Here is a 22,334-nt window from a genome sequence, read left to right on the forward strand (position 1 = left end):
TTTATGCTTGTCTTTTCCTAATCATGAATTGCAAGATCATTCTAAAAGAAAGATATTGTTCATTTTCTCTGATTCATATTTAAGCTCTGTTCACAAAAAATGTAATATATATAAAGCTGTTTATATCCTATAAATACTTCATAAAAGTTTAACTGAAACCAATAATCTAGTTAAAAATGCAAACACATTATTTTTACACTTTTATTTCTTTTGGAAGAAGTGAAGGTGGGTAGGCTATCCAACCAGGTGGTGCTCAAGAGTTAGTCCAGGTTTGGAGCTCGAGGATTACTTACTCATGGAACTGCTCAGGGGGTCAAGCAATGCTAGGTCTGGACCTAGGCCTCCCACATGCAGACATGCACTTCAGACTTTACTGAGTTATCACTTAGACCCACACTGATTCTTTCCCAAAAGACACAGTTTTTTGGGCAGGAGGGGTTGGGCCACACCTGGTGACACTCAGGAGTTACTCCTGTCTATGCGCTCAGAAATTGCTTCTGGTTTGGGGGACCATACAGGATGCCAGGGATCTATCTGAGGTCCGTCCTGGGTCAGCTGCGTGCAAGGCAAGCGACCTATTGCTGTGCTACCGCTCTGCCCTCCCCCCAAAAGACACATTTTTAAAAGAAAAGAAAAACTTGAAAACATTTTCTGGCTAAACTTTGGGTTTTCATTTTTTTTAACTTAATTTTTGTTTATGAGCTACACTTGGTGGTACTTGAGACTTACTCCTGAATCAGTACTCAGAGATCACTCTTGGTAGGGTTTAGGGGACAGGATGAGGCACCAGTGATTAAACTGAAATTGATCATGTACAATGCAATGATTCTACCCACTGTATCATCTCAAACCACTTACTTTACAGATTTTATTTAATCCACTGTGATTTACAATACTGTTTAATGATAGGGGTTTTCAGGTATACAACATTCCAACATCACCTCTCCACTAGAGGTATACCAACAAATAGTATTTTTTATCTGTTTACTGACATGTTTTATGAGCTGTACTATAGTTAGCTCAATAGCAATAGGGTGATTATCTCTACTTTAATGCTTTATCAGAATTAACTTTTTTTAAATTTCTTTTTCAGTCACACCTGGCGGTTACTCCTGGCAGGCACAGGGGACCATATGGGATGCCGGGATTTGAACCAGGGTCTGTCCTGTGTTGGCTGCATGCAAGGCAAATGCCTTACCGCTGTACTATCACTTTGCCCCAGAACTAACATTTTTTGTTTTGTTTTGTTTTTAGGTTTTGGGTCACACCAGGCAATGCTTAGATGTTTCTCCTGGCTCTACGCTCAGAAATCGTTCCTGGCAGGGGACCATATGTGATGCCAGGATTTGAACCACCATCCTTCTGCATGCAAGGCAAATGCTCTACCTCCATGCCATCTCTCTGGTCTAGAACTAACATTGTTTAAAATATTTTACCTCTTAGCAATTATTCATCTTACTAACTTCTAGAGAACTTTAAAATTCTTATGAAACATTAAATATTTATTTAGGGTTTTCAACTATTCAAGATAAGGGGAGATATACATATTAAACATAAGGGGAGATAAATACATAAAAGTCAGATATTTATTCTATAGAAAAGTATGCTTTAATTCTGATTATCATTTCTAAAAACTACTTAAGCAATGACTAATTTTGTATGTATTATAGAAGTCTAATAAGTCTATGAAATTACAGTACATTCAGTTTTCTACCTCATTCAAATTATTTTAAATTTTTGCAAGAACTTTATAAAGCTCTTTTAATATTTAAAATCTGGGTTGCTGCGATAGCACAGAGTGTAGGGCATTTGCCTTGCACACGGCCAACCCAGGACAAACACAGGTTCTAACCCCAGCATTCCATATGATCTTCCAAGCCTGCCAGGAACTTTTTCTGAGTGCAGAGCCAGGAGCAACCCCTGAGCACCTCCAGGTGTGACCCAATAACCCCCCCCCAAAACAAAACAAAACAAAACCCAAACCTTGCAGATTACTTCCACAAATATTGCTATAAATAAGTGAATAATGAGAACCATAATTTTCCAAGTCTTCTAGGTTATTTAAATATTTGTTAAAGAAACCATATTGTGTGTATATATATATAATATGTATATATTATATATAAGAAAAAGAACACCATAGAAAAAGAATGTCTCAGTGTTGTCACTACTTAAGAGTGATTTTGGAAGTCTAATATTTTATATGATGAATAAGGTGTATATATCATTCATGAAGAAACACAGTATAACATCTTTAACAAAAGCCCAACTCAGAACAAAGCATAGGGCTATGTAAAATGTTTTTAAAATGTAAATTATCAGTATCTCTCAGGACTAGAAAATACCATATTTTTCCATACTATAAGTTGCCCGTGCACACAAACACACACACACACACACACACACACACACACACACACACACAAACACTAGTGCAACTTATGGAGCAAATGCTGCCTGTGTGCAGGGAAGGAGAGCATCTAAGAACTCTGTGCGTCTTATGGTCAGGTGTGTCTCATAGAGCAAAAATATGGTAATAACTTACACACAGGATGGTGTTTAGGTCGAAACAGAAATATGCTGAAGTGAATAAAAGATGCATAAACTCTAACTTGTTAGCATTTTCACAAAGTTTTCAAAAAATATTAATCTTTCAAAGTACACCCATTTCTAGTCCTAATATCTTTCATTGAATGTATAATGCAGTAAAGCTTCTTTCCATCTAGTGCCTTGAAAAATATTTATGAAAAGAGCTTTTTGTACTTTTTTGATAGTCTTGATACTCTAAACATCTCCTGTTAAACTTACTCTAAAATGTGAACATCAGTAATAATAGTTTATATAACACAATCAAGCGTAAGGTAGAGGAGAGGAAAAGAAGACAAATTAGAAACCTACAAGATAGAGATTTACTTATTGTGCTGTTAAATTTTTCCAGAAGAAATCACTGGTATCAAATTATTATCTGCATTGTATGCAACATTTGAGTAAAAAAAACCACTTAAGTAAAATAACATTCTTTGTACAATGAAAAAAATTTATAAAGAAAATATAAACAAGATTCCAATTTGGTACTTTTCACTAGGTATGTCAATATAATTAAAAGCACCTAGAGGAGCCAGAGTGATGGATAGCACAGCTGTCTGGTGCTTGCCTTGCATGCAGCCAACCAGAGGCAGACCTGGGTTTAATCCCTGGCATCCTGTATGATCCTATGAGCCTGCCAGAAATGATTTCTGAACACAGAGCTAGGAGCAACCCCTGAACACTTCTGGGTGTGCCTGCCCCCCAAAAAAGCATCTACATTTAAACTGGCCCAATCATTTCCTAAGTGATACTAAAAAGATAATTCCATAGTTATCTTTTGATACAAATGTGTGTCCTTATGGATAGCTTTCACAAATGTTCCCAATAGAGCTAAAAATAATCACCATTGTAATAACATTAAAGGGGTATTTTAAAATAAATTTTATTAACTGGTCAAAATATATTTGAGTTCAGAAAAAAGAGGGCCAGGGCCAGAGAGATAGCACAGCAGTAGGGCAGTTACCTTATATGCGGCCAACTCCAGACAGATGGTGGTTTAATTCCTGGCATCCCATATGGTCCCCCAAGTCTGCCAGGAGCAATTTCTGAGCACAGAGTCAGGAGTTACGTAACCCCTGAGTGCTGCAGGGTGTACCCCAAAAATACAAAAAAAGAAAAAAAAAGAAAAAGAAAAAAGAGAGAGAGAGACATTCTTCTACTTAATTTCTGTAATCTCAATGGCTGATTATCTACAAAAAGAAAATATCAATAACTAAAATAGATTATTTTGTTTTATTTATTTTGCCTTTATAGAGTATGCAGAGAGCTGGACATTACTTCTATTGATAGTTGGGCTTTCTAGGCCTTTGGTTCACTGCCTAGTCTGAGAATATGAGGAACTGGTATGGTCGAGCCCTGTGATTTGGGAACCACTTGGGCCACCATGGTAGTGCTTAAGGATAACTAGGTTCACACTCAGTGGTGTTCACAGGGCTATTCAATACAAAGGACTGAACTGAGATTCTGCATATAAAAAGCATGCACTTTAAGCCCTGTGCTATTTCCCTAGTCCCTAAAAATATGTTAATTTTTAAAGTAGGAGTTGAGTCGAAAATCAATTTTGTCCAGTCATTAAATTGTGAATTTGAACTATAAGTACAATTAACAGGATTAGGGGATGTTTAAATTTCTTTAAACCATGAACTTTTCAAGTATGTTAGAAATATGCCCAGGGTTTGTTTACATGCAACTAATTAACTCAATATGATCTGTATTACTTACTGGAATATTTAATATAATAATATATGATTATATGTATACTTCCTAGAAACTATATATTGACAGCATCTTTACCTTAACTGGAGCCAAAATCTCCAGTAAACTAAGAATTGCAGCAGAGTTTATCTTATCTCTTGAACACTAGCATTTAGCTGTTATCAAATAAATACATGATGATTGGACACATTTTCCTGAACCCTTCAGAAAGGAAACAAACTTATAAACATACCACACATATACATAAAATATATAACATAAAGGAATTCTCAAAAGGGATGGAAGACCAAATTTAAATCAAAGCCTATCTTTTTATCCAATTGTTACTGTACCTGTGCAAAAAATTAACACCCCATTTTATATTTTTCACCTTTTTTATTTTTTTGACCTATTAAATAGGAGGTCCTGACTTTTTCTTACAACCTTGAGAAATGGATTAGTTTGTTTTACTTTATATTTTTGCATTTTTCTATAAAATTAAGAAGAGAGGAAAAAAGAAAGAATATGGGCCAGGGGCCAAATGCTCTAAGATGCATTGGTGGAGAAAAAAATAAGGACAGAACTAAATATCCAAGCCAAAGTCAACAATAATAGAATCAAGAAACCTAAACTTTAATAATCTAAACTTAAAAGGGCCTGTTATCCTGACAAGCAAGAGAGAAAAATGTGTTGGTATAGGAGGCACTCTGGGATCACTGGTTAACACTAGGTTAACACTAGTGGTGGGAATGGCCCTCATTCAATGTATATCTAAAATTCAACTGTGAAGGACTTTGTAGATCACAATGATTTGAACAAAATAAAACTAAAACAACAAAATAAAGCCTTTGCCCTAGATAAAAAATAATATATTAAATTATGAATTTTAAATGGTAACCATAAAATTTTTATTAATTATATCTAACTTGATTATGAGTTTTCTGAATTTATCATACCCAAATTTTAACTAGGTATTATAACTTAAATTTTTAATTTTATTTCTATACCCCAGTCCTTAAAATACAACTATTGACATAATTTGTCTTATAACTGGAAGGCATTATCCAGAGCCAAAAGAAATGAATATTTAACTCTTAACTATGCATAAGAGAATGCAATCTTTGAAAATGAAAACTAAATTAAAGATATTAAGTGGGGGCCGGAGCGGTGGTGTGGAGTGGTAAGGTGTTTGCCTTGCCAGTGCTAGCCTAGGACGGGCCATGGTTTGATCCTAGGGCCACGGTTTGATCCCCAGGTGATCCCCTGGTGTCCCATTTGGATCCCCAAGCCAGGAGCAATTTCTGAGCGCATAGCCAGGAGTAACCCCTGAAAGTCACTGGGTATGGCCCAAACCCCCCCCCCCCAAAAAAAAGAGATTATGTGATTTTGTTTTCTTTGGGAGGTCACCCTTGGTGATGCTCAGGGCTTATTCATGGTTCTGTACCAGGGATAACTCATGGTGAAGCTTGTGGGACTATAATGGTACCTGAAATCTAACAGACATTGGCTGAATGCAAAGTAAGTACTTTACCCATTGTACTCTTTTCTAGTCAAAGAATATGAGACTTTAATCGAACACCTTGGCCCCAGAGAGCGAGGAAGAAAAGAAATTAAATGAAGGAGAAGAAACATAAATATGAAAGGATGGGGACCAGGATCAAGTGGTCTCAGGTACATTAGTGGGGTTACAAAAGGACAGAACTAAGTATCCAGGCCAAAGTCAATAACAATAGAATTAAGACACCCAAATTCTAACAATGAAAACAAAATGGGCATGTTGTACTGGGTGTGGAGTGTGTGTGTTATATTGTGTGTGTGTGTGTGTGTGTGTGTGTGTGTGTGTGTTGCACTCTGGGAAAATTGGTGGAGGGACTGTGTGTGTGTGTGTGTGTGTGTGTGTGTGTGTGTTTTGCACTCTGGGAAAATTGATGGAGGGAGGCTGACACTGTGTGTGTGTGTGTGTGTGTGTGTGTGTTTGTTTGTTTTGCACTCTGGGAAAATTGGTAGAGGGAGGCTGATACTGGTAGTAGAATTGGCCCTGATAAATTTTATGTCTGAAACTCAACTTTGAAGAACTTTGTAAAAATGGTTCAATAACATATACATATAAAAGAATATAAGACTTTTATATCAGTGTTATTTCGGCTGGAAAAAGATGTTTATTTACTAAAAATAATTAAATCATTACATACTACAGAATGCAATTACCCAAACTGATATAGTTACTAACTTGAAATGTTTTCTCATATAAAATATAAAAACATGCATATTATGTTCACAGAGATAAGTACATAGGTAAAATTGAAACAAAAAAGCATCTCTCCACAATCAACAAAATTTATCTAAAACTTTGATTTAAAGTCTAACAAATATCTTTCCAATTATTAATTTTTGTATGATTTTAATAGTCTTATTTTAGAGGGTTGTTTGCATAAGATATCAGCATAGTTGACTACAAAAATGCATAAGCAAATGAAACTAATGGCTTTGCTTAATTAAAATGTAAAATTTCAGCATCTTAAATTCCATTTATATGCTTTTAAAGGAGGTTTCAGTAAGTCACTCTCTTGACAAGAGCATTCAGATTGCAGAGAAAGCTACAAAGGCGTTAATGACATTTACCCCCCTAATAAGAGCTGTTCACACTTCATGGTTTTTCCTTGTTATTGCTCAGGACAGACACTAGCACCTCATTGAAAGATCAGTGCTGCAAGGGAAAAAAAGGCCCCTTGAGACATCTCAAACTTGAAGAAAAGCATTAAATCAGGTGATGCTACAGAGATGACATATTTGATTCTCTAGGGTTCTTACTTGCCCTATGGCCATGGATTTGAGGCAGTTAACACAGAGCCAATCAAAACCCTCCCCCACTCCCAGAAGGCAGAGTCATCCCCTTTTGCAGCAGTATGTAAGGACAGAGAGAAAAAGAAATAAACTTCTTTCAGATGCCCTAGGTCTGGCAGGATCCAAATGTCTTGTATTGCTCTCAGTTAATCTCCATCGATGTGTGGCTGAATGAATAAAACACTGACCTTTTCACCTAACAGACCACAATTTGAATCTAACATACAGTCACAGGAGGATCAATAAATACAGGCACTCATATTTTAAAGTAATAAAGCAATAAAAAAAGGGAAAGGGTATAAAAAGTTGGGGACTTTTTCTCCCATGGTTTTGGGCATAGATTTAACCTGGTTTCCCTGGCTCGGCTATTCTAAATTGTATCTCTGATTCAGAATTGAAAAGCTCCCAGAACTGCCTCTATGGAACGCAAAATCTGGCACAAGCCCATGGCTACTGCAAGGCAGACATTCCCTCACATGTCAATACATGGAAAAGCAATCCCTGCTGGTGATGGAATGATGGCTGACTCAATGGAATATACTCAGCATGAACTCTAATTCTGGCAGAGATGATAGGACATACAGACAAGTAATTCTTAATTATTCATTTAGTGAAAATCTAAGTATATTTTCATGCTAATTTAAAGTTTCTAAACATATGTCTATACTTAAAAAAAAGCAAGTAGATGAACCAACTTAAGGTGTTTCTTTGGCTACTAATTGTGTGTTTTATCACCACATCATAAAATTAAAAGAATTAGTATTAAGGGCTACTCTAGAGACAAAACTTCTAAAACAGGCATTCTATTATTTAAACATTAATTCTCTGTAACCTGGTATATACTAACTACAAGTTAGTATTTGAGTAGTCCATGCTCTGAAAATCCTCTTTTTCATTCACTAAAAAAATGAAAGAAAATCCTGTTGTATGCCAGAATAATAGTTTCACAGGGCACTTATCTTGCACTTAGTCAATCTGAGTCCAATCCCCAGCATGATATATGGTTCCTAAGCATCGCCTGGAGTAATCAAAATGCAGAGTCAGGAAAAAGACCTAAGTATTACTGGTAGTGTGGGCTAAAAATACAAAACAAACAAACAAAAAGACAGGAAAGGCTGTTGTTCAGTTTTCCTTCAGAATCTCATTCCATAGAAAATGCAGTATATACCCAATCATCAAATTACCACATCTACTCAACTGCTATTTTTAAACCCGTAAGGGGAAAAAACCAAGAGATGTATTGAAATAAAAACAGAAAAATATAGTAACCACATTACTCATACTAACTAGAGAATTACCACCAACACTATCATTATAGCTTTGTTAAAGAAAGAAAGTTACATGAGAAGAAATCAGATCAACACATTTGCTTAGAATTTACACTTTTTAAAATCTCTGGGATAAACTATTTCCTGGAGGGTTACAGAAAGACACATTAAAGTGAAGGAGAGTTCTGGACGGAAAACTCATGACAACAGTTTACTTGGGGTCTCTAACTTAGGGACCTCATGTATTATGGACTACTATAGCTATGGACGGCATTTCACTTATCATTGTCTTATCTACTCTATTATTCTCACATCCATATCTATCATGATTTGGAAAATATTGAGAGAGAATAAAAACGAGAAAATGAGAGAAAGAGAGAGGAGAACATCAGTAACTAATAATAATAAAAAAGAAATTCTTAGATAGGAAGACCTCAATGGTGGATCTTAAAAGTATTTTTTCATGTAGTCACTAGTCAGTTATGTCTTATTTAGGTTTGAGGGCTATAAACAACAAATGACAGGTTTGGAAATAATCAGGATCACTACTTACGCTTCTTCAAAAGGACAGATGGTGATGCAAACATGAGCTGAATTAAGAAGTTTCTGATCGACAGGCCCAGACCTGGCCTAACCACATTCATAACACTAATGGCTCAAAGTCTTCATCTCACTGAAATTCAACTCTCCCTATAACTTGTTCACACCTCTTACCAACAAGAAAAAATGCTTGTTCCATCCTTTCTACTCCATAACAACATTGTTCTTCTTTCTCATCTTTTCTTTTTTATTAAAACAATTGTGATATACAAAGTCCTTCATAGCTGAATTTCAAATATACCAGTCAGGATCCTTCCCACCACCAGTGTCAACCTTCCTCCACCAATGGCTCCAAAGAGCATTCTATACCACCACCCTATGCCCCCTGGCCTGCCAGTTCCTTTAAGTTCAGATGGTTAAAGTTTAGGTTTCTTGATTCTAATTCTTGACTTTGGCTTGGATATTTAGTTCTGTCCTTATTTATTTCCTTGCATGTGAGATGATTTGGTCGCTGGCCTTCAGCCATTCTTTATTCCTTTCTCCTTAGTTTTATAGAAAATTGTGGGAATATGTGGTAAAACAAAATAATCCATGCCCCAACGTTCTACATATTGCTCTTCTTTCTTTTTTTTTGTTTTTTGTTTTTTTTGGGCCACACCCAGCAGTGCTCAGGTGTTACTCTTGGTTGTCTGCTCAGAAATAGCTCCTGGCAGGCTCGGGGGACCATATGGGACACCGGGATTTGAACCAACCACCTTTGGTCCTGGATCAGCTGCTTGCAAGGCAAACGCCGCTGTGCTATCTCTCCGGGCCCATACTGCTCTTCTTTCTATATCTTCTTTAGGGCTGGAGGAATAGCATAGTAGTAGGGCATTTGCCTTGCACGTGGTCAACCTGGGACAGACTGAGGTTTGATCTCCATATTGTCCTCGGGGCTTACAGGAGCAATTTCTGAGCACAGAGCCAGGAGTAATCCTTAGTGCCACTGGGTGCGCCCACCCACCCAAAAAGAAATATGTTCTTTCAACAGCTCTTCAAAAAGAAATTCATTTTGGCAGTGGTCACTTCAACTCTACTAGCAAATGGACTGTACTCTATTTTCCAAATACTACATTACACTTAGGCTATCATACATGACATCAACAGAATATGTTTATCCCACCTGCATGAAGCTAGCTTAAGCTTTCCAGAAACCACACTGATTCTCATTTCGCATTGTACTTTTTACGGTCTTTGATTTCACATTTCACTATTTTAAATAGTAGGTAACTCAATAGGAAAAGTTCTACTAGAAGAATTTTAAAAAAAGCTGTGATGTAATTATAGGAATTATTTCTATTGTAGGTCTGGGTCTTGAGAGCCTACCCAAGATTTCCTGTCATATTCATAATAATAGATTTTCAGTTTCTGTACAAGTCCCTAACGTGTCACCAGTCTCCTCTTAAAATTGGAGTAAATATTCAAAGAAGAACACAAGAGCTCATATACCTATCATAAAGATAAATGAAGTTTCTGTTTTTATGAAAACTAAGGGATTGTAGAAGGTAAGGAATTGAAAAAAAAAATCTTTTTACTAAAGAATTAACATTGGGCCAAAGAGATAGCACACTGGTGGGGTGTTTGCCTTGCACAGAACTGAGCTGGAACAAACCCGGGTTCAATTCCCAGCATCCTATATGGTTTTCCAAGCCCACCAGGATAGATGTTGAGCATAGAGCCAAGAGTATCCCCTGAACACTGCCACTGTGGCCCAAAACAACACCACCAAAAAGAAAAGATTTTAAAATTACTGAACTTTACTAGAATTTAACAAATTACTTCCCATTCTTCTTAGAGGTATCATCAGGAAAACAAGGCAAACAGAAATTATAGTTTTGCAGGGCTAGAGAGTTAATTGGTGGTAGAATTAAAGTCTAAACCCAAAACTCAGAAGCTTTCTACTTAAAATTCAACAAGGAGTATGAAATAGTGCTTGTGCTCCAGAGAGCATATGGTTTAATCAGTGCCTTCACTGAGAATATTCATTTCAAGGAAATCTGAACTGATTCATATCAAAAGAATGATACAGTATAAAGGGACACGAGGGGAACATATCAGAGATAAGAAAAATAATATCCCAGAGAAATAATCCAGATACAAAATTTCAGGAAAATGTGTCCAGGATAAGTCAGAGGGAGATAGACACAGAGTAGTCTCACTCATCTATGGGTTTTAAGAAAAATAAGAAACATTATTGTAATAATGTCCAGAGACAATGGAGATGTGAACCGAAAGGATGGGCTCATGATATAAACTCACCACAAAGAGTGGTGAGTGCTGTTAGAGAAATAACCACACTAACAACTATCATGACAACGTTAATGAGTGAAAGAAGAAGAATGCCTGTCAAATACAGGCAGGGGTTGGGTGGGATAGGATGGAGAGCATTGGTGCTTGGAATGTTGCACTGGTGAAGGGGGTGTTCTTTTTATTACTGAAATCCAACTACAAACATGTTTGTAATCACTGTGCTTAAATAAAAAATATATATCTAAAATCCAACATCTATGAGAACCCTTTCAAAACAAAGCAGATTTAAAAAAGAAACCAAACTCTCCAACATCCTACACTTCTTAGCCCCTTTGTATTACCAACTCACAGCCTAGAACTCAGTGCTAAGTGCTCAAGCATCCCTCAGAAGAACCTTCCTAAGGCATTCTACTCAGGAAAGCCTCAGGCTCCAGCTTCCTCACCCTTTCTTTCATTTTCCTCAAATACAAGTTTCTACTAAATGCAGCCATCTTATCCATATAACTCACATGACTGAAGCCAAGATATCTCGCATAATAGTCATGAAAATCATGTTTTACTTGAGGGTCAAATGATACATCTTCTATGTCAATACTAAAGGTCATCTCTATATTCTTATACTTTGGTTCATACAATGTGTATGTTCTATTTAGATTTTTTTTCAAGTAGAGTTATAAGCATCCTGAAAGACCTTCTCTTGAATACTCAGCACACAGCAATCAATAAAATCTTTATAATTAAAGGACCTCAAAATATAGGCATCCTGAAGACCTTCTTTGAGTACTCAGCACACAGCACACAATTAATAAAATTTTCATAATTAAAGGACCTCAAAAATTAATTTATACCTAGGTTCATACAAGTTGAGAACATACATAAAAGGTTGCCCACTTTAAATGCTTTGTTTTGTACAATGAGGTTAAAAAAAAGCCCAGCTACTCTGATCAATTTAACAAATTCATCATCTTCTCATTAATCGTGTGCCAGTTATTCAAGAGTATTGGAAGACTTGATGAGACAGAAAAATTGAAGGGTAAAATAATTCTGAGTCTGTACTAAATAAGCTATTTAGAATAATTCTCACACACTTGTAATAAAGTAGTGGTCAATTTTGTTAAGTGTACAGTGGTCTAGTTATTAAACTAGGTACTTTTAAATATCATTTAACCTATTAATTTTATAGATGAAAATATTTAGGTTCAGATATGTTAGTGTGTCCTCAACAACAGAATCATCAAAAGGTAAAACCAAGATTGAGAAACAATTATGTCTACTCCAGTATCCAAAATATTTTTTATTAAATGCTCTTTTTTCTTTCAATTATAGCCAAGTATGTATTATTTGTTTTTTGTGTGTGCATAATACAATTGTGTGATTTACAATTGAACAGTGACTAGCTAGAAAGGCATTCTGTTCTAAGACATCATGAACTGTTTTTAAATGAAATATTTTAATAGATTTATGGTGCTTTTCACACCCAAAAGGATCTGTAAGGAACAGGTTAACAATAGAAGTATATATCATCTTTTCTTCATTATTTTATTAATAGGTAACATTAGTTTTTTTTAAATGTATCACCTAGTCTTTTCTTCACAACAAATCCATTAAGGTATGGTCAGTATCCCTGGATTTATGGATAAATGAACTATAGAATAAGTAGATGAAAACAAGGACTCAATTTTATAAACTAAGGGGCCAGAGAAGTGGTGTAAGTGGTAAGGCGTTTGCCTTGTATGCGCTGACCTAGGATGGACCGCAGTTTGATCTGATTCACCTGCCCCAGCATCCCATATGGTCCCCCAAGCCAGGAGCAATTTCTGAGCACGTTGCCAGGAATAACCCCTGAGTGTCACTGATGTGGCCCCAAAAACAAAAAAAAAAAAAAAAAAAAAAAAAAAAAGGATCCAAGATTTAAACCCATGAATTGCCAGAATCACAACACACTGATGCTCTGACCTTCCTGATCTACAGTATACAAAGAAGGCTGAAGGTCAATAGTTCCACAGCACCTCAGTACATGCCTGTTCTCATCCTCCATGGTTCACACATTATTTTTAGAAACAGCTACTAAATTGGAGCTACATATCTTAGATCCCTTGAACATATATATCCAAAAGTAAGCTAGGATCAGTGGCATGTTAAAATTTACCTAGTCTACTTTCAGAATTGATGCATAGAAACTCAACGCAGATCCTCCATTTAACTCTTCGGAAGCCAACTAAATGAGAAGTTGGGTCCCTCAAAATGGCCATACATGACAGAAACCCTAAATGATTTCTCCTTACATTGCAGCCAAAAGGCAAGATCCTAAATCCTGACTTGTCTTAAGAAAAGAAAAATAACTGCTGTGTTAGGTCATTTGTATTTCAGGGTTTACTCATATATTTTCAGTGTTTACTCAACACAATAAGGAGATTTATTTAATTGATGCTGAATGAAGTTCAAAATGTACTTCCTGTCATTTTCTAAGCACTTGATATTTTCAGAAAAAATATTGGTACCTGATATTATCTTGATGCAATTGATAATTAATTTTTTGAGTTCATGTAAGTGAAAAATAGTTTGTTATATAATAGAACTTTACACCATTATTACATTTTTTCCATTCAAAGGCAGAAGTGTAACATAAGAAGTTACCGCCATTTTGAATAATGAAGAAGTTATGACTGATCACTATTTTTTCCATATTCACATATATAATCCATGGCATGTAATTTAACACAATCTGTTTACTGAGTCTCCTGTGTCCCATTACCATTCAACTTATAGGCCTTTGTAGACCCCCAATGAACTATTCATCTTTACTATACTCCTCCCCACACCCCAAAATGAGATATTTGGAATGTGATTAATCTAGTACAGAATACTTTTCTTCGAAAAAAAACCCAGTGACTAAAGGCATGTAATACTAGAAGGCCAAATCAATTACCAGAATTTACAATGAAGTAGTAATGACATAAATAATAGATAAAAAGTTTTGGTCATGGAAATGAGTGAAGCAAAGATGAACATTAGGCAATTAGTGAAGAAAGAAAACCTAAAATTTCAACAGATTTCATCTAAATTTGCTTAAGGCCAGATGAATAAAATTTCCACAGAATATAAAAAGATCATAACTTCTTTTAGTATTCTCAGACCTCTGGTAACTAAATCACACCTCAAATACTTTAATACTCACATATTACACTCAGAAGAAAAATTGGTTGACTCAAAAAATAAATAAAATCCCTCAAACACTCCCAATATTTTGTGAGAAATCTAGAGTTTAAAAGAGATTTCAGATTTCTCTCTTCCACAATTGGTACTCTACTTACTCCTTGCCACCGGATGTTGAAAGCCGGTTAGTAATAATTGAAAAGTGGAGTAAACTTTAGAGTGTGTTAATTGTGACATTCAATAGCTTCTATGATCACTTCAGTTTCTGAGTTTCAACGACTCCAAATGTTAATTTATTGGTACTATCTGCAAGAATAAGAGGATTAAAAGAGCTGACATGTGAACTTGCTCCACAAAGGGCTGTTTAAATAAAAGTGTTTACTTTATATTGACATCTTCTATTCCACACATACCACAAAACACTTACTATACACAGACCACACTCTCAGGAGTTTGAGAGCCAGTGATTCTTTTATTGTACTCAACAATTCAGTTGTTAGTTGTTATTGTAGCAATTAGTTCTTGGAGAAAGCCTGAAGAAACTAAGGATCACTTGAATGAATGTAATTGGGTATTCCATAAACTTAGCATATATTCCATAAATTTTATGGTAAAAATTAAACTAGAACAAATGTACTTGATTTCTTTGCCCACTCATTAAACACATATTTACTGAATACTATGACTTAGTGGGGCATTCACTAGTGAGAGAAAACAAAAAAACAAACCTTTTAATTGACTAACTTTGACAACAGAAAGAGTCCTAACACAAACATATGAGAAAAGATAAACATTGCTTATGTTGGACAGAAGAGGTCTCTTTGTAAATTGGGCTTTGGTTTATACCTACTGGACAAGAAATTGCTCATGTGGGGACAGAAGTAGACAATTCTAAGCAGAACAATGTGAATCTACACGTGCTTCAAAAGAAAGTTCTGTGTCCAAGACATAAAGACTTTTTGATGAGCTTCACAGTGAAAAAACTATTTGGAAAGGAAGCTTCTTGCCTACTCTCAGCTGACTTTAGAAGTTAGCAGAAATTTTATGATACTAATGTATATTATGAGGCTCTTGGAGCAGGGTTTCTCTTAAATCTACATTCAGACCAATGCTCCTGGAATACTTTGGGAAAGGTTTCTCTATAGTGCTGATTTTTCTATTAGTTCTGATTGTTCCAAGACATAGATGATTTGAAATGCACACCATCATTTGTCCTCTTCCTAGGCTGCTGACACCTAAGCTAATTATTCAGAGTATCTGATATGGTTCTCTGAATTCTGGCAGAACTCATTTGCAAAAAAGATTTTCACAGAGAAGCTGGTGGATGAGGTTCTTCTTATCCACCAGGAAAGTCAGTTTTACATTCAGACTGAGCTTTTCTCATCCATCAGACAAGTCAGTTACACATTCAAACTGTGAGACTATAAAAACCTGATTTGTAAGTGACTGAATAATGACAGCCACCTATTTCTTATATCTTGTACATCTGGGGAGAAATAGAGAACAGTCCTTTCATTTGCACAAAGTGTCCTTGTTCTGAAATGTGGATTACTCTACAGCTGTGGAAAAATCATTTGATGTTCTTTTCAAATGTTACCATTATTAATTGTTTTTATTAAATATGCTTAACACCATAATTTTCTATACCTTTTGAGGATATTTCATTCACAGAAAAATATGGAGTGCTTTTCCTTTTGATCTTACCCATATTCTTAAGCCATTATAGTCTAAGTCAGGGCTTCTTAATATTTTTCCAGTCATGACATCGTTTATGTCTAAGAAATATTTACAAGGCTCTTGGACATACAGAAACATAAAAGTTGTGTCCAAATCAAACAATTACTAATAAATTATAAAAAAAACCTAAAATTTAAAATAAAAATTTTAAAACAAAAATTTTAAGCATTTACAATCAAATCCTTAGAGGGTCATGATTCAGTTTAAGAAGCTAGGATCTAACATTTTCTAGATACTTTTATCTACCTGGTTGGCTTATGAATTGTATGTATATGCCACGTAAGTGAATAAGTAATTTTTATTAAAACAATATAAGGTCCTTGAGACATATTGCTAGTATTTTTAATGAGTTTATGAAAGCACTATCCTCTCTCTTTTTCTTTAAATAACCTCTCTTCACATAATGTTTCTAAATGATGGTTTTGAGGACATGTTCTCATTTCCTTAAAACCATATTCCAGAAATTCAAAAATCAGATAAGGCATCTTGCTAATTTTCTACTTTAAAAACTATCTGAGGCCAGAAGTAGCTTATTATACCAAAGGAATATATACTTAGGTACAGAAATAGCTAAATTAATATACTTGCTTCACCAGTTCAACTTACTGTACATCTTCATTTGTCCAGTAACATAATCTATAGCCAACTGCTAACTAAGTCAATATGTGGTAAGACTAACAGTCACTCCAACCTGACTTGATAATTATTCTCCTTTAACTGACATAATATTCAATATACTGTTGTTGAGAGCAATAATGCTAAAATTGATGCCTTGAGGGCTACAAGACGATTGAGTTTTAGGCAGATAAAATGACTTGTACACTAATGGTGCATTATAGGGTTCCACAATCTATAGAAGCACATTTTTCAGTCTTCTTGTAAAAAAATAACCTACAAACTTATGCAAAGTCATTTGTGCATACATTATCACTACTATATTTAATTTTAAGTTATTGCTCAATAATAAATACAAAATTTTGGAGGAAAAGGTTTTATTTCTAGTCTACTTCCTTTTTGGGACTTTTTTTTTTTTTAGCCAAAATGAGCATTTCCTCATTAACTATGTTATATGTTTGGGGTGCTTCAGCCTCCTTTTATTCTAAAGCAAAAAATATTTCTTTGAAAATAATAAATGTTGAGTGACAAGCATAATTTAAATAGTAAAACAATTTGATCAATTAAAAGACAAAAAACTAAACCTTCTATTCTTCTACTATAAAAATCACCTATAATTTTCTCAAAATTTAGTTCCAGAGTCTGAACAGCAAGTTATTAATTTTTATCATATAAACTGTCTTAATAAAATGAATATAACTAAATTATAAAAATAATAAGTAATATTTCAGCCTAAATAAAAATATAATTATTTTTAGTTTAAGGTTTAGCCAAATATTCCTGTATGTGTTTCTTTTGAAAAAAAAAAATGTTTTTGGCTTTTTGGGCTATACCTGGCAGTGCTCAGGGGTTACTCCTGGCTCTGTGCTCAGAAATCACTCCTGGCATGCTCGAGGGACCCTATTCGAAGTCAGGAATTGAACTTTGGTTCATTGAGGGTCAGCCATGTGCAAGGCAAATGCCTTACTACTGTGTTATCTCTCTGGCACCTTCTTTTAGAATTTTTTATCACTAAATCCTGGATTTTCATACTAAAAATATGAGTATACACCTGACTTAGAAAAACAAAACTTAGTTGGAGAAATTAACAACTAAATAATATTTCAAAAAAGATAACAAATGAATATGTATGGGATGGGAAAAATAGCATAGGAGTTAAGTTGCTTGCTTTATAAATATTTCAATCCTGATTCACTTCCCTACTAAAAATGGCCCCTGAGTACTTTAAGAAATGATTCCTGAGTACATGGCAATAAGTTAGCCTTCAGTAACATGTGTGGTGCAAAAAAATACAAAAAGATAATGAATAGGTAACTATCAAGGCAGAAGATCAAGACCATCCCATTTCAAGGTCTTTATGTATTATCATCAAAATGTTATAGTAGTCCAAGTTGTTAAAACTCATAATCATGCACATAATCTGTCCTTTGTGTATAGAGAAACTTGGCGTATGTTCCAGTAGCTTAGGTAAAAAATATACAATTAGAACTAAAATACAGCACTGATGACCAAACTAGGCATTATAGTGGAATAAGTTAAAATGGTAAAGAATGGGACTTGAAATTTCAAGTTTTAAATAAAGAAGTGTCAGCCAAAAGAGAAGTACCATTAAAATTTTTGTGATTGGTCTATTTCTTCATGTGGAGTGAAATCCATTCAACCTGGACATTAGTAATTATATGCAAAATGATGTGGCATTGCACACATCTTGAAGCCAATATAAGCATTGATTGTGAAAGTAGCTTCATACATTATTTTCCTGGCTGCTTTTATTGAGACCCCTGGGGTCCTCTGACCACCCAAGACTTGACCCAAGACTCACCCCACTGAAAGTCCCCATCCTGAGGCAAACGAGATAATGCTTATAAACTTCTTCTATAAATGAAAAATGTAATATATAATTATTACAATTATCATCATTATCTGAAGATCTGAGTACTAAATTTTCTGTGCCATCCAAGTTGAAATCTCGCTAAGCTAAGACAATTCTACACTCACAAGAGCAATCATAAAAGCAGAAAGGTTATTTTTCGTTCCTCGTTTTGTCTCAAAGTCATTCATCTTCCATCCATTTCTTTTTTTACCATGACTAGCACCTGCAGGTACCAGACAGGAGAATAATCGGAATGTGTGAGTGTTTTTATGTCAAGTTAGAAGAAGTAGGATTCTTGAGTACCCCCATATACCCATCCTCCATCATATATTACTTGAGGCCAAGGCCTTGACACAAAGTGGCTTAGGGAATAACAATACTGCCAAAGCAAAACCAGTATATCTAAAAGCGTCCATTATCTTGATATTATCCTCATAAAAGATTTCAAAATTCACTTCAGATTCTACCTTCTCAAACTGTGACCTCCTTTGGCAGGAGAAAATACTTCTTCACTGCTCATAGAGTCTTTTCAGATCCTGTGGTCTCCCAACATGCTATTTTCAACATTTACCCTTCAAGGGTCATAGAAAGCAGATGGTCATAAAAACATTTCAGAGGCAAAGTACACAATACAAAGTGAGTCATGATATACTGCTCAAAAAAAAAAAAAAAAAAAAAAAAAAAAGCAGACCGGAACAGAGGCTGCAGGCCTCTGGAAAAGTATTGTTTGTTGCTTACCAATTAATTGGCAATGCCATAAACACAAAGGGCTCTAGTTTGAACATTCAGGTGTTGAGAAGGACAAATATACAACTATGTTTGCATGGGTTGAAAAATAAATGTTATATAAAATAAAGGTTATTGGTCACTGAAAAGCAGGGCATTTACATGAGTTATGGTTCTTTTAATGGGATGAAGTAATAAAGAGCTGAGATATAGAAACAACAAAAACAACACAAAAATACCCATCAAACCTTTAATTAAGTGTGATGCAAAGTCCAACTAATCCCAAATGATGAGCAATCTCAGATTTTCACAGCCTTACCACTCACTTCAAAAAAAAAGCCTTCCCATTTAGAAGGGCTCTAATAAATAATACTTATTAGGAAAAAAAAAGAGTTACATTTATAAAGTATCACTAACCAACAGACTTCTTTTCTCTTTTAATTTATACTAATGAGGTTCAGTGCTAAACCAGCTGATCATAGCTGCTTCCCAGGTCCCAGATTAAACTATTGCCTGGTTTTTCTCAACTACTGCTGCCTAACACAGACGATATGTGGAATCTATCTCCCAACTTAATATAGATGTATTTCTTCGTACTTATGAAGGTATTTAAAAATACAAGCACACATATTATTAAAAATATTTAAATGTAATTATTTCATAATATCATCCACTTCCTCATCACTTTTGGTCACCAGAGGTGATGTAACTGGTGAACTGCTGTCTAATATGCTTCTGAGTGTTAAGAAGAAAACAGTTTTGCCAAATGGCTTTACCCAACCCCTCCTAGAGCTAGTTGCCCCCTACCTGAAGGATGTACCCCCGGACATAGTCCCGTAGAGTCCAGCCCAGGCCATGCAGAATGTGCAGCACCTCCTCTTGCTTCAGGACACTGAAGAGACGGTCCAGCAGGATCTTTAGTCGCACAGGTACAGCTTGTGTCCCATAGAGCATCAGGCTGCTGATGTCAAACACCACGTTGGACTGCACAATCTCCACCTGGGTTGGGTGGTACAGATGCTGCGTGCTGAGCTTATCCAGGGCTATGATGGTACCCCAAAGTTCCGGAGAAGGGTAGAAATAAAGATATAAGGAGAAAAGAGAGACATCAGAAACAAGTTACTGGAAGTTATAAGGGCTACATTTCTGAGAACGAAAGTAAGCTACTGTTGAAGAAAATTCTGTAATGTAAATAGTTCTCTTTATTCTTCCTGTTTTCCCTTTTTTGAGAAAAATTGTACATGTTCCAAAATAGCAGTCAACAGCAAATATAAAAGGCATTCAGCTTTCAGAAACAGCCACTGAGGATGCTTCTAAATGACTAGCTGGTTGGCTCTAAAAACCAGACTAATTAATTTGCTAATTGAACTATGTCTCAACCCAAGTTACCACAGTACCTCTCTTGCCCTACCAAATAAAAAAACAATTCCAAAACTCATGCCACAAAAGCAGTCTCAACAAAGACAAATGCCCTACTGCTTGCTAGGGCCTTAACCAGTATTTCTTTTAAAAATAAAGTTCACCCCTTATAATACTCTAATGGTTCAAAAGGGAAGAGGAGTGTGCTCTTTAGACTTTACCCCCTTTTAGTGTCTCTCTTGTTCTGGGCCATACATGGCAGTGCTCAGGGAAGACTTCAGAGGGTGATCATAGAAAATCATATGGGTACCAGAGGCCAAACTCAGGTCAGCTTTGTATGAAGCAAACAACTTACCTGGTACACTCTCTCTACAAGCCCAAACCTTAAGTTTCTTTAACTGTGATCCCAACCCAATATGTAACAAATGTGTGGGTTGCAAAATAAATAAATAATAATTTAAAAAACTGGCAACAATGAAAGGTTACTGGAAGCCCAAGGAACAAAAATTAATTCAAAATCAACCACAAAAAGGAAAGAAAATCAAGGAGTTGGGGCCGGCAAGGTGGCACTAGAGGTAAGGTGTTTGCCTTGCAAGCGCTAGCCGCGGTTTGATCCCCCACCCCCGACCCCCGGCGTCCCATATGGTCCCCCCAAGCCAGGGGCAATTTCTGAGTGCTTAGCCAGAGTAACCCCTGAGCATCAAAAGTGTGGCCCGAAAAAAAACAAAACAAAACAAAAAAAATCAAGGAGTTTCTAACAGTCCTCCCTGTATTACACTTCTTGGAAAATAAACCATTGTGAGTGGAAATAGTTTAAGAAGCCCTAACCAGAACTTCAGAACCTTTTGTGCCTGAGATTTTATCTGTCTCAGGCATATAGATATATAAATAGGCACACAAATCAAACATTTACTGATAAGAAGTCATTAAAATTTACTTATAAACTACTCTAACATTCAGGTACGCCATCCCATGGGACAGACATGCATACAGTTAAGAACCTAAGCTTACAATGTCAATTTCTAATTTGAAATATAGAAAGCTGACATTTAGGCATATTTCTAGAATTTTAACTGTTAAACTACTAAGGAGGTCATTTTTAGATTCAATATTACAATTTCCTTTCCTGATAGTCACCTGTAACGTGTTTTGGTTTTCACTGGCATGTTAACTGAATGCTTTTCATGAAAAACAAATAAAAAGAACTTTAATACACTTTATTAACCATTCTGATGAGGTACGAGGTATCAGATGAAAATGAAAGGTAGGGTCTTCCTTTATATTTCAGCTATTATTTCAATACAAAAAATTTAGAAAAACCATTTTCAGAGTAAATACCTAAAAATAAAATTATTTTAAAATAATCTAAAATCTTTAATTTTAATTAAACTTTTTTGTGTGGGGGGTGGGTGGGTACCAGGCAGTGTTCAGAAAGTTATTTCTGGCTCGTATTCCAGAATCACTCCTGGTGGTACTTAGAAGATTATTTTTTGTTTTTTCGTTTTTTTTTTGTTTGTTTTTTTTGTTTGTTTTTTGGGGCCACACTCATTTGATGCTCAGGGGTCACTCCTGGCTAAGCACTTAGAAATTGCCCCTGGCTTGGGGGGCCCATATGGGACGCCAGGGGATCGAACCGCGGTCCTTCC

General features: G+C 35.5%; 1 protein-coding gene across 1 annotated transcript in view; it reads right to left on the reverse strand.

Annotated features, from left to right (window-relative positions):
* The window catches only part of BNC2 (basonuclin 2), a 333,090-nt gene that overhangs the window by 116,525 nt on the left and 194,231 nt on the right, over positions 1-22,334 (reverse strand). The window contains 1 exon segment of the mRNA XM_049769330.1: positions 20,137-20,372. Within this exon segment, the coding sequence (XP_049625287.1) occupies positions 20,137-20,372 (236 nt within the window).

The sequence above is a fragment of the Suncus etruscus genome, chromosome 1, assembly GCF_024139225.1.
Source record: "Suncus etruscus isolate mSunEtr1 chromosome 1, mSunEtr1.pri.cur, whole genome shotgun sequence".
In the NCBI taxonomy this organism is placed as follows: Eukaryota; Metazoa; Chordata; class Mammalia; order Eulipotyphla; family Soricidae; genus Suncus; species Suncus etruscus.